A 14,693-nucleotide genomic window follows, 5' to 3' on the forward strand; every position below is an offset into this window, starting at 1 on the left:
CTTGGCCTAACAAAAGTCGTGAACAATTTCTTTAGTATATTGCCATCCATGTATTTAAAAGCAATTCTGAAGTTAGAAAGCGTGGCATAGGCTCCTCGCACAATATTCTTTGTGGTCCTCAGGTGATAGTTTTCTATCTAGAACCACCCCTAGATCTTTCTTTATCAGAATTCTTTAAAGATTTCTCACATAATATATAGGTTGTGTGGGGTCTATGATCTCCTATTCCACATTCCATAACATGGCATTTATTAACATTAAATTCCATTTGCCAAGTGGTGCTCCATATACTTATTTTTGTCCAGGTCATCTTGAAGGGCATGACAATCATCTAAGTTTCTTATCCTTCCTATTATCTTATGCATCATCAGCAAACATGTTCATATAATTCTGTATACCAACTGGTAGATCATATGTAGACAATAATCACTGGTGCAAGAACTGAACCCTGTGGTTCTCCACTTGTGACATTTTTTCAGTCCGATACATTGCCTCTGATCACTGCCCTCATTTTTCTATGTCAGAAGATTTTCATCCATGTTAGAAGCTTACCTGTCACCCCTCCAATATTTTCCAGTTTCCAGAACAACTTCTTATGTGGAACTCTGTCGAAAGCCTATTTTAGGTCCAGATAGATGCAGTCAACCCAACCATCTCTTTCCTGTAGTATATCTGTTGCTCGATCATAGAAACTGAGTAAATTCGATACACAGGATCTTCCAGATCGAAAACCATACTGTCTGTCTGATATTATATCATTTCTCTCCAGGTGTTCTACCCATTTAGTTTTAATTATTTTGACTATTACACTTGTCATTGATAGAGGTCTATAATTAAGGTGGTCTTCCCTGCTTCCACTTTTGTAGATTGGAACTATGTTAGCCTGTTTCCACACATCAGCTACAACTCCTGTAAACAGGGGTGCCTGAACAATCAGTTGAAGTGGAATGCTGAGCTCAGGTGCACATTCTCTCAGAACCCATGGTGAAACTCCATCTGGACCAACTGCTTTGTTCTTATTTAGCTCCTTGAGCATTTTTTCCACTTCGTCTCTAGACACCTCTATGTGCTCTATGTTGTTCTCTGGAATTCTTATTGTCTGGTTCCCTGAAGATTTCATTTTGTACAAACACACTTTGGAACTTTTCGTTTTAATATTTCACACATTTTCCTTTTCATTTCTGTGAATCTATTTCCCATTTTCAACCTCTGAATATTATCCTTTACCTGCAATTTGTTGTTTATGAATTTATAGAATAGACCTGGTTCTGTTTTACATACATGTCTGCAATCCCATTTTCAAATTTCTTTCTGCCTCTCTCCTCACTGCCGTGTAGCTGTTTCTCGCATCTTTGTATCGCTGGTATGTTTGGGGGTTTGGCTCTTCCTGTATTGATTCCATTTTTGTCCCTTTTGGTCTCTGGCCCTCTTGCAATTTCTGTTGAACCAATCCTGTTTCCTAGTTCTGCATCTCTGTTTTGGTATAAATGTTTTTGTGCCTTTATCATATATTTCACAAAACTTGACATAAATCTCATTCACTTCCTTGCCTAGCACAAGTCTGTCCAATTATACTCACTAAAAAAATTTCTAAGGTTGCCATAATGTCCTCTCCTAAAGTCAGGTTTTCAATTGCATCAACCTTATTTTCTTCCAGATTATAATGCATTGCATACTTTATTCCCAAAAAGACATGGTCACTTTTACCCAAGGAAGGAAGGTACTGAATTTCAAATATTTCTTCCTCCTTCCTGATAAATATCAAATCTAGCATGGAGGGAACGTCCCCTTCCCTCATCCTTGTAACTTGTTTAACATGTTGATAGAAGAATGTTTCCAGGATGAGGTCTACAATTTACAGGTCATTTAGCATGGGTGCCTGCAGTGCTGCCAGCTGCTGGTGTTAATCCTCAGTCATTCACTTGATGTCAGATTAGTTGACTGCTCTGAGTCACAAACCCTTAGGTCCCAGAAATTTCAAAATGTGTGTCAGCTATCTTTTGAACTCTGGCCTGATGGGACCTATATGCTTGTGTACCATTCCAATCTTTAGTACTGTAGTTGCTTTTCATATGCATGTTTACAAGCCTCACTTGTTGAGTGAAATTTTGGTAACTGTTTACCTGGAGCTGCATGTGCTTAGGGCTACTCTTCCCTAGATACTTACTGGTGCTGCCCCTGCCCTGACAGGGTTACATTCCCGCTAGGTTCAGGTACTTGTTCTATAGAGATTGGCCTCCAATGGAGAGTGCCTCACTCTGAGTAGTGCAAGGGTACCTCCTCACTGAGGTTCTGCATTTGGGTGCATTTTAACCACTGCAATGCTCTGAATTAAAATGACACCCCCTGTGGTGCGCCAAAAATAATTCTTTCTAAAGATTATTTTATCTTCTTATATTGTTAAAATCCAGTCACTGATCACAGGAAACTAAAAAAAAAAAAAAAAAAATATTGTATGTGACATACTTTAGCTGTGATGGTGCTGGGACGTTGAGCAAATTATGGGCACTGAATGATGGAGCGCTCAGGGTCACTCAGCCCCGCCATTCCATGGGGCAGCAGTTGCAGCGAATATAATGTTTCACGATTATTTTGATGTTTCACATTCATTTCTTCTCTGGATTTTTGCTGTAATAATATTCAAAAGTGTATAATTTGTAGAATTTATATACAGTGGAACCGCGAGTGACGCACGACTCCAGTTACGAGCATTTCGAGTAATGAGCGAGCCACTCGCAGAAAATATGTCTTGATTTACGAGCTTTCGCTTGATTAACGAGCATACTACATGGTGCTTCCTAGCATTCCCGCTGGTTCTTGGACGCCTCCGATGACAGTGGTGGTGTTGTTTTCGCAAGACGAGCGTTTCGCGTTACGAGCTCAGTGTAGGAAACTGATTAAATTCATTAATAGACGTCCCTTCCACCTCTCTTGCGACTGCTGGTTTCGGCCTCCGGAGGCCTTGCATCGGTTGCTACATCGCTGGCTTCCTCTTTGGGTTTTTCGGGGTTCAGTGCCTTGGCGCCGACCTGAGCCCTCGCTCGATGTGTTCATGGACACGTCGTCTCTAGCGGGGATATGTGACCAGTGCTCACCAGGCCTGCCAGGGGCGATGGGTTCCATCCCTCCATTGGGCTCGCAGCACGGTGTGGGAGTTCGTGACTGTGTGGATCTCGCTCCAGAGGACTCGGGTCTCTCGCGGATTGAGGGTCTGGCTCCATTCGGACTGTTCCCCAGTGGGTCATTGCCTGAACAGTGGGGGTATGTGGGCCTGCGGGCCGCTCTAAGCAACAGCCTGGTGGACCAAACTATTACACGTCAATCCTAGCCTCGGGCCGGGCTTGGAGTAGAAGAACCCCATCAACCAGGTATCAACCAGGGTTCAATGTGGTCTTTGGCTCTTTGGGGCTGGTCACTTCGGGTGACTAAGTTCTGAGTTTTTGGGGCTTGGCTCTCCTGGCAGTTCACGTTTGGGGGGGGGGGAGGGGGGTGCCCAATGTCATGTCAGATGGCCTGTCCAGGTTCATTCCCCTGTCCACAGAATGGATGGTCGCCGCCAACTCGTTCAGTTGGCTAAGCCGGACGTTTGGGCCTTTGCGTCAGCGTGGTCGAGGCGTCTCCCGGTATACGTGGCGCTCTTCGCCAACTGCTAGGCCGTCTGGGTGGATGCCTTCAGGCAGGACTAGAGGGAGGTGGGATTACCTGTACCTATTCCCCCACGTTCAGCTGTTGCTCCAAGTCCTGGCTCGCTTGGTGACTTACCTGGGAAGAGTAGTCCTCTTGGCCTCTTGGTGACCGGCCCAGCCTTGGTTTTAGGCGCTGCTTGCTTGGTGTTCAAACCTGAGGGTCTTCCCACAGCTTTGCCTCTTTCAGGATATTGGTCATGCCTGTTACAAGGCTGGTTTGCTCTTCTCGAGACTTTGCGTCTGGCCTTTCTGACTTGAGTACATCACCATTTGTATGGGGCGCAAGTGACTTCATTTTGGCTTCGTCTCCCATCTGCGTGCCTTGTCTTGGCGGCAGTATGAGGTGTCCTGGCGGTCCTTCCATTTTTTTCCTAATACTGCGTAGGTGTACTTTTGTCTGATATGGTTGTTTTGTCCTTGTCGTTGTTGTTTCAGGACCGTCATCTTATGCCATATACTGTCGCCTCCTATCATGCGGCGCTGGCGGAGCCACTCCAGCTTGCGTTTGGTATTAATGTTATGTCTGCTCCATTCCGCAAGTTGTCTCGTACGTTGTTTCACCTCTGGCCTGCTCATGCGTCGCCTGAGTCCTCTTGGTCCTTGGACCGGGTGCTGTTTCCTCTCCTCCTCGGTTTGTAGTGGCTCTTTCAGTTCAAGATTGTTTTTCCAAGGCTCTTTTCCTGTTGGCATTGGCCTCTGGGGTCGGGTCGGGGAGTTTCATGCTCTCCCCCGGCGCAAGGGTTTCTGCTCTTTTGGTCCTGGTGGTAGGTTTGTTCGGTTGCAGCCGTCTCCCTCTTTTCTGGTGAAGAATGAGGCTGCTGCTTTCCGGAGTGGTCCTTGGGTTGTTGATCCTTGGTTGGTCAGGCCGGGGGTGCATCATGTCTTGTGTCTGGTTGCAGCTCTCCTCCGTTATTTGCACGCCATGGCTTCGGTGGCCAGGGATGCGCTTTGGGTTGATCTGGTTTCCCTTCTTCCCTGTTCCCGGGCTCGGGTCTCTCAGGTTGTCCATAGAATTATTAAGGCTAACCAGCCTGTGGTCTATTCTTGTGCCCACGACATGTACAAGTTTACTGCTTTGGCTGCTGTCTTTGGTTGACATTCAGGCACAGGGTTTTTTAGAGGTCGAAGAGGGTCCTGGCCACTCTCTAACTTGTCATTGTCCCTGATCTTCAAACACAAGGACACGAGAGGTCCTGGTCCTCTCTACCTTGTCAGTGTCCCTGGGCCTGCGTTGCATTGGGTCGGCAGTTGCAGCCAGTTGTCTTGGCTTTGTATTGAGGAGTGAGGACTGACCGCTATCTGGGTAAGTCCCTGTTTTCCTTGTCTTTAGATAGTTAGCTCCTGGGAGCTGATGGGGCTTCCCCAGCGTTGAACGTAATTAAACGCCATTTTCTGAGCGAGTCCCGGAGTCTCACTGGCATACCTCCTGCGCTCCGGTCGGTGGGGTATTTGTGTATTTTGACATCCAACCTAAGAACTGAAGGTTTGGATTGCCGGCATGGTGGGTCTTGGGCTCCTCCTTTCCCCCTCTCAGGGGGGGGGGAGGGGTTTGCACAGGCAGCGGGGTGGCGACATGTCATGTTCATTTGCTAATATTTGTTTGTGGAGTTCTGTACACTCGTTTGGCTTTTGGTAGCAATAGTTTCACCAGAATAGGGGGTTTGTTTTGGGGCACTTACCTTTCTGGGTGCCAGATCCGTTCGATGACACACATAGAATGCTCCCAACCATACGGGGTTTTCTATAGGCCATTGTTCCTCATGCCCCTCTTGAGGGGGCCAGGTTCTGGTTCATGGTCCTCTGTAGGCAAGAACTCCGTGCACATTGACGGATGCCAGAAAGTTATACATACCCATTCAGCCTGGATAGCTCCGGGGAGCCTCTGGGACTCGCCCAGAAAATGGAGTTTCATTACATTCAATGCTGGTTTTATGTGCATATTTTTCAGATTGTTTTACAATAAATCCAATTGTTAGAAAGCAATCAGGCTAGATGCGGTCATGTCCTTCATTCACTGATACTGGTTCGGGTTGTGGGGTGCCGCCACCCGGATTTATTATTAAAACAAAATTGTAAAAAAATCAATTTCTTAAAACATTGGGAAGAACTTTTCACAATGGTGATGCCAAATAATGTGATCCTTAGGTCAAATCATTACACATTACATAATTATCTGGGCCACAAAAGGTATAATTTTAGTGTTTAAAAATTGACAATAACCCATAAGTTAGAACAGTGCACTAGGGATTTGTTCCAGATTTATATGAATAGTTCCACTAAGTTCAATTGATTTATTTTCATTTAAATTTATAAGTTAGAAACAAAATACTAAGCATGATAAAAATACATGGTCAAGACAAGTATGGATAATTATCAATTACTTTTAGTAATTTCTTAACTAGATTTATAACCCGAGTATGTATACCAGTATACAGTGGCACCTCGACTAACGATTGCCCCTACTTACGATAATTTCGAATTACAATGTAAATTTCATCGGAAAATGCGACTCGACATCCAATGGTGTTGTCGACTTAAAATATTTGTTGGTACACGTTCGGGTCGACCGAGCTCGTGTTCCCAGTCACGCCGCCGACCTGCCTCAGTTTACTACAGCTGCCTGCTTAGTGACGATCGCGCCTATAAGAAATTTCGCTTTTGTAGTGATTTGTTTGCATTTTGAACATTAAAGTGATTATTATATATCACGCCATGAGTCCCAGGAAAGTCAGTGGTAAGGCTCAACATATGAGATCCCATGTAAGGATGACCATAGAGCAGAAACAAGAGATCATTCGTAAATATGAAGATGGTGTGCGGGTTGTTGGACTGGCTAGGCAGTACAAGAAATCTCAGTCAACGATATCCACCATACTGGCTAAGAAAAAGGACATTATGGGTGCTAAAGTAATGCATCATTACAGACAAATGTTAAACAAAGGGAAAAACAAATGTCTTGACAAATTTGTAGTGAGACAAACAAGCACTGAACCACAACCAGGTCCTAGTGGTATTCAGGCAAAACGTAGGAGAGAGAGAGAGTACCCCAGAGAAAACATCACTGCCTGTTGTGATAATGGTAGGGAACTCCCCTTCCAGACAGTAAGAACTTTCCTTCCCCCCTCTCATCACCATCTTCTATACGCCATCAAGAGCCCTCCATAAAGGTAAGATAACTTAGGTACTGTATTGTAGTTAGAAAAAAACATTGTATTCAGGATAAAATGTATTTGTACGTTAATATTTTGGAGGGTGGGGGAACGGATTAATTCAATTCCCTTTATTTTTTGTGGGAAAAATTGCTTCGACTTACGATCCATCTCTGGGAACGAATTAGCATCGTAAGTCAAGGCCCCATTGTACTACTAATTTATTCTAATTTTGTTCCAAATTAATGTAATATAGATGTGTCATTATAAATTTGTATTCTTTGTGTTGACAGGATGAGATGAGGCAAGCAAGACGGATGATGCTCTGTAAGTGGCTGCTGGACTGTGCTAGGCAAGACGGCAATGACCATAATGTGGTGAGTATCATCCCCCTCCATCATAATGTGGTGTGTATCATCCCCTCCATCATAATGTGGTGAGTATCATCCCCCTCCATCATAATGTGGTGTGTATCATTCCCTCCATCATAATGTGGTGAGTATCATCCCCCTCCATCATAATGTGGTGTGTATCATTCCCTCCATCATAATGTAGCATGCATCATCCCCCTCCATCATAATGTGGTGTGTATCATTTCCCTCCATCATAATGTAGCATGCATCATCCCCCTCCATCATAATGTGGTGTGTATCATCCCCTCCATCATAATGTGGTGTGTATCATCCCCCTCCATCATAATGTGGTGTGTATCATCCCCCTCCATCATAATGTGGTGTGTATCATACCCTCCATCATAATGTGGTGTGTATCATCCCCTCCATCATAATGTGGTGTGTATCATCCCCCTCCATCATAATATGGTATCATATCATACCCTCCATCATAATGTGGTATGTATCATTCCCTCCATCATAATGTGGTATGTATCATTCCCTCCATCATAATGTGGTGAGTATCATCCCCCTCCATCATAATGTGGTGTGTATCATCCCCTCCATCATAATGTGGTGTGTATCATCCCCTCCATCATAATGTGGTGTGTATCATCCCCCTCCATCATAATGTGGTGTGTATCAATCCCCTCCATCATAATGTGGTGTGTATCATCCCCTCCATCATAATGTGGTGTGTATCATCCCCCTCCATCATAATATGGTATATCATCCCCTCTATCATAATGTGGTGTGTATCATTCCCTCCATCATAATGTGGTGTGTATCATCCCCCTCCATCATAATGTGGTGTGTATCATCCCCTCATCATAATGTGGTGAGTATCATTCCCTCCATCATAATGTGGTGTGTATCATCCCCCTCCATCATAATGTGGTGTGTATCATCCCCTCCATCATAATGTGGTGTGTATCATCCCCTCCATCATAATGTGGTGTGTATCATCCCCCTCCATCATAATATGGTATATCATCCCCTCTATCATATGTGGTGTGTATCATTCCCTCCATCATAATGTGGTGTGTATCATCCCCCTCCATCATAATGTGGTGTGTATCATCCCCTCCATCATAATGTGGTGTGTATCATCCCCCTCCATCATAATATGGTATCATATCATCCCCTCCATCATAATGTGGTATGTATCATTCCCTCCATCATAATGTGGTATGTATCATTCCCTCCATCATAATGTGGTATGTATCATTCCCTCCATCATAATGTGGTATGTATCATTCCCTCCATCATAATGTGGTATCATATCATCCCCTCCATCATAATGTGGTGTGTATCATTCCCTCCATCATAATGTGGTGTGTATCATCCCCTCCATCATAATGTGGTATCATATCATTCCCTCCATCATAATGTGGTGTGTATCATTCCCTCCAATCATAATGTGGTGTGTATCATTCCCACCATCATAATGTGGTGTATCATCCCCTCCATCATAATGTGGTGAGTATCATTCCCACCATCATAATGTGGGTGAGTATCATCCCCCTCCATCATAATGTGGTGTGTATCATTCCCTCCATCATAATGTGGTGTGTATCATTCCCTTCCATCATAATGTGGTGTGTATCATTCCCTCCATCATAATGTGGTGTGTATCATTCCCTCCATCATAATGTGGTGTGTATCATCCCCTCCATCATAATGTGGGTGTATCATCCCCTCCATCATAATGTGGTGTGTATCATCCCCTCCATCATAATGTGGTGTGTATCTCCCCTCCATCATAATGTGGTGAGTATCATTCCCTCCATCATAATGTGGTGTGTATCATTCCCTCCATCATAATGTGGTGTGTATCATTCCCCCCATCATAATGTGTTGTGTATCATCCCCCTCCATCATAATGTGGTGAGTATCATCCCCCTCCAACATAATGTGGTGAGTATCATCCCCTCCATCATAATGTGGTGAGTATCATTCCCTCCATCATAATGTGGTGTGTATCATTCCCACCATCATTAATGTGGTGAGTATCATCCCCCTCCATTATAATGTGGTGTGTATCATCCCCCTCCATCATAATTGTGGTGAGTATCATCCCCTCCATCATAATGTGGTGTGTATCATTCCCACCATCATAATGTGGTGAGTATCATCCCCCTCCATCATAATGTGGTGAGTATCATCCCCTCCATCATAATGTGGTGAGTATCATCCCCCTCCAACATAATGTGGTGAGTATCATCCCCTCCATCATAATGTGGTGAGTATCATTCCCTCCATCATAATGTGGTGTGTATCATTCCCACCATCATAATGTGGTGAGTATCATCCCCCTCCATCATAATGTGGTGTGTATCATCCCCCTCCATCATAATGTGGTGAGTATCATCCCCTCCATCATAATGTGGTGTGTATCATTCCCTCCATCATAATGTGGTGAGTATCATTCCCTCCATCATAATGTGGTGAGTATCATTCCCTCCATCATAATGTGGTGTGTATCATCCCCCTCCATCATAATGTGGTGAGTATCATCCCCTCCATCATAATGTGGTGTGTATCATTCCCTCCATCATAATGTGTTGTGTATCATCCCCCTCCATCATAATGTGGTGAGTATCATCCCCTCCATCATAATGTGGTGTGTATCATTCCCTCCATCATAATGTGGTTGAGTATCATTCCCTCCATCATAATGTGGTGAGTATCATTCCCTCCATCATAATGTGTTGTGTATCATCCCCCTCCATCATAATGTGGTGTGTATCATCCCCTCCATCATAATGTGGTGTGTATCATTCCCTCCATCATAATGTGGTGTGTATCATTCCCTCCATCATAATGTGGTGAGTATCATCCCCCTCTATCATAATGTGGTGAGTATCATTCCCTCCATCATAATGTGGTGAGTATCATCCCCCTCTATCATAATGTGGTGTGTATCATTCCCTCCATCATAATGTGGTGAGTATCATCCCCCTCCATCATAATGTGGTGTGTATCATTCCCTCCATCATAATGTGGTGAGTATCATTCCCTCCATCATAATGTGGTGTGTATCATTCCCACCATCATAATGTGGTGTGTATCATTCCCTCCATCATAATGTGGTGAGTATCATCCCCCTCCATCATAATGTGGTGTGTATCATTCCCACCATCATAATGTGGTGTGTATCATTCCCTCCATCATAATGTGGTGTGTATCATTCCCACCATCATAATGTGGTGTGTATCATCCCCCTCCATCATAATGTGTGTATCATCCCCTCCATCATAATGTGGTATCATATCATCCCCTCCATCATAATGTGGTGAGTATCATCCCCCTCCATCATAATGTGGTGTGTATCATTCCCTCCATCATAATGTGGTGTGTATCATCCCCTCCATCATAATGTGGTGAGTATCATCCCCTCCATCATAATGTGTGTGTTTATCATTCCCACCATCATAATGTGGTGTGTATCATCCCCCTCCATCATAATGTGTGTATCATCCCCTCCATCATAATGTGGTATCATATCATCCCCTCCATCATAATGTGGTGTGTATCATTCCCTCCATCATAATGTGGTGTGTATCATTCCCTCCATCATAATGTGGTGAGTATCATCCCCCTCCATCATAATGTGGTGTGTATCATTCCCACCATCATAATGTTGTGTGTATCATTCCTCCATCATAATGTGGTATCATATCATCCCCTCCATCATAATGTGGTGTGTATCATTCCCTCCATCATAATGTGGTGAGTATCATTCCCTCCATCATAATGTGGTGAGTGTCATCCCCCTCCATCATAATGTGGTGTGTATCATTCCCACCATCATAATGTGGCATGTATCATCCCCCCTCCATCATAATGTGTTGTGTATCATACCCTCCATCATAATGTAGCGTGTATCATCCCCTCCATCATAATGTAGCATGTATCATCCCCTCCATCATAATGTGGCATGTATCATCCCTCTCCATCATAATGTAGCATGTATCATCCCTCTCCATCATAATGTGGCATGTATCATCCCCTCCATCATAATGTGTATCATCCCCTCCATCATAATGTAGCATGTATCATCCCTCTCCATCATAATGTGGCATGTATCATCCCTCTCCATCATAATGTGGCATGTATCATCCCTCTCCATCATAATGTGGCATGTATCATCCCCTCCATCATAATGTGTATCATCCCCTCCATCATAATGTAGCATGTATCATCCCTCTCCATCATAATGTGGCATGTATCATCCCCTCCATCATAATGTAGCATGTATCATCCCTCTCCATCATAATGTGGCATGTATCATCCCCCTCCATCCATAATGTGTTGTGTATGAACACATTTTCCCTGTGGGAAAATCTGACTCCAATATTTGAATTAAATAATGAAAACTTCAATAGCTATGAAGGACCACCACTTTATGAGAGTGGGAAACAAAAATGAGCAAGTGGATTATGGGGCCGTTAGATAGTTCTTTTAAAAGTTGTTCAATATCGACCAATATTTTTTGACTAGTTATATATGAAAAGGGCTGCAATTGTTCCAAGTTTCAGTACTACAGCCTAAATAGAAAGGGAGATTTAATTTTTTTTGTTTTTTTCAACGAATATTACACAATTTCAAATGAGTTGAAACCTTTCACCTTTTCAGATATAATCATACTATGACACTTTTCTGACACATTAAACATATAATAAAGGATCTGTAGAAAAGGTTTTCCAAAACATCTTTAATTTTCCTAATACAAATAGTCAAAGTTCCCCCCCAAATATTATGCAAATATATCATGTTTATTGCTATTTATAAAATCAATAAATGAACTAGGAAAAAATGCTTCCTTCAGATTTTAGAGACTAAACTTTACATATAAGGTGTAAGTTTCATGTAAATTGAATAAAAATGAGAGTCCCGACTGGTTTATGTTACTTGAAGAATAAATCTTTAAAATATTAAAGTCTAAGGTACTGCCATTTGTGGCTGAGGTTGACATCAACCAATTCATCCAAAATTGGCACCCTTAAGATAGGCTTACGTGCAGTCAGGTGAATAAGTTTCATGCAAATCGCCCGATAAACAAATGAGAAAAAAAATGTTAATTTTTTTTTAATAAAACTAATTATAATTTGTTTTTAATATATGCTATTGTGATAGCTGAGAGTCATAGACATGATTTCAGTTGACACTTTTGTTTGATAATCGTTTTGACCATTTTGGAAAATTTTTTACATTAAATATTTTTTCTCCCTTCCTATTTACGCTACAATGCTGAGACTTGGACCAGATGAAACCCTTTTCATATACAACTTGTCAAAAAAGTTTGATTGAAATTTAACTAGTTTTCATTTATTGCAATTTTTGGCATATTTGGAACTAACCACCCCCTAATATTGATACCAAGAACTAGTGTCCTATGGATCTTAACCCCTCAACTGCACAGCTTCCAAATATGGCACCCCCCCCCCCCCCAGTGTGCAGGAAATAAATTATCTGGAAAAAGTTTTGAAAGTGTCAAAAACCCTTCCCTGAGTATGGTTATAGTAACTGAAACTCAAATTTGTACTTACTTTGGCTGCTATGGGGTCCATAAGTTGGCACGTGATGTCATCATTACCTGTTCGCCCGTGGCGTACGCGCCCGGGGCAGGATGCGCGCGCTGCCGCGAATATATTTTTGTTAATTTTTTGCGCACAGTTCCTAATACATTCTATTTGTTTTTGCGTATCAATCCTATACACTATATTATGCAAATACAAATACACATATTTATTCAGGTAAAGACATACATACAAGGTGAGATACAAAACGATGATGGATTTATAGATAGAGCTAGTACATACAATGCCTAAAGCCACTATTACGCAAAGCGTTTCGGGCAGGAAAAACACTAAGACTGACCTACCTGACTTGTGAGGTTGATGGGGTTCTGGGAGTTGTTCTTCTCCCCAAGCCCGGCCGAGGCCAGGCTCAACTTGTGAGAGTTTGGTCCACCAGGCTGTTGCTTGCAGCGGCCCACAGGCCCACATACCCACCACAGCCTGGTTGGTCCGGTACTCTTTGCAGGAAACAATCTAGTTTCCTCTTGAAGATGTCCACGGTTGTTCCGGCAATATTTCTTATGCTCGCTGGGAGGGTGTTAAACAACCGTGGACCTCTGATGTTTATACAGTGTTCTCTGATTGTGCCTATGGCACGCCTGCTCTAAACTGGTTCTATTCTGCATTTTCTTCCATATCGTTCACTCCAGTACGTTGTTATTTTACTGTGTAGATTTGGTACTTGGCCCTCCAGTATCTTCCACGTGTATATTATTTGATATCCCTCTCGTCTCCTTTCTAGTGAGTACATTTGGAGGGCTTTGAGATGATCCCAATAATTTAGGTGCTTTATCGCATCTATGCATGCTGTATATGTTCTCTGAATTCACTCTATTTCAGCAATCTCTCCTGCTCTGAAGGGGGAAGTGAGTACTGAGCAGTATTCAAGATGGGACAACACAAGTGACTTGAAGAGTACAACCATTGTGATGGGGTCCCTGGATTTTAAAGTTCTCGTAATCCATCCGATCATTTTTCTGGCTGATGCAATATTTGCTTGGTTATGCTCCCTGAACGTTAGGTCGTCAGACATCATTATTCCCAAATCCTTGACATGCCGTTTTCCTATTAGGGGCAGATTCGATTGTGTTTTGTACCCTGTATTATGTTTAAGGTCCTCATTTTTACGTATCTGAGTACCTGGAATTTATCACTGTTAAACATAATGTTATTTTCTGATGCCCAGTCAAAAACTTTATTAATATCAGCTTGAAGTTTTTCAATGTTTTCAGCCGAGGTAATTTTCATACTGATTTTTGTGTCATCTGCAAAGGATGATACGAAGCTGTGAGTTGTATTTTTGTCTATATCTGATATATGAATAAGGAAAAGCACCGGTGCAAGAACTGTACCCTGCGGTACAGAGCTTTTAACTGCGTTTGGACTAGATTTTATATGGTGACTGTTACTCGCCGAGTCCTGTTTGACAGAAAACTGAGTATCCAGCATCCTACTTTACGGTTATTCCCATTGACTTCATTTTGTGTGTTATCACGCCATGGTCACATTTATCGAAAGCCTTTGCAAAGTCCGTGTATATCACATCAGCATTCTGTTTTTCTTCTAATGCCTCAGGGACTTTGTCGTAGTGATCAAGTAGCTGTGAGAGGCACGATCTTCCCACTCGAAATCCATGTTGGCCGGGGTTGTAAAGGTCATTGGTCTCCATGAAATTGGTGACCTGACTCCTAATCACTCTCTCAAATACTTTTATTATGTGCAACGTTAGTGCAACTGGTCTATAATCTTTGCCAGTGCTTTGCTCCTCCCTTGTGTAGAGGGAGTCTGTGTCTGCTACTTTAAGTGCATCTGGTATCTCCCCTGTGTCCAAGCTCTTCCTCCACACTATACCGAGTGCCTGTGCTACCGGCACTTTGCATTTCT

At 42.9% G+C, this 14,693-nt stretch overlaps 1 protein-coding gene across 1 annotated transcript in view; it reads left to right on the forward strand.

Moving 5' to 3' along the window:
• Window positions 1–14,409, forward strand: part of LOC138349638 (uncharacterized) — an 80,029-nt gene extending 65,620 nt beyond the window's left edge. Inside the window, exons 7-8 of the mRNA XM_069332002.1 lie at window positions 7,129–7,271; window positions 14,385–14,409. Of these exons, the coding sequence (XP_069188103.1) occupies window positions 7,129–7,271; window positions 14,385–14,409 (168 nt within the window). The remainder of the gene's footprint in view (window positions 1–7,128; window positions 7,272–14,384) is intronic.
• Window positions 14,410–14,693: the final 284 nt, after the last annotated feature.

This window comes from Procambarus clarkii, chromosome 3 (assembly GCF_040958095.1).
Source record: "Procambarus clarkii isolate CNS0578487 chromosome 3, FALCON_Pclarkii_2.0, whole genome shotgun sequence".
NCBI classification, from domain to species: Eukaryota; Metazoa; Arthropoda; class Malacostraca; order Decapoda; family Cambaridae; genus Procambarus; species Procambarus clarkii.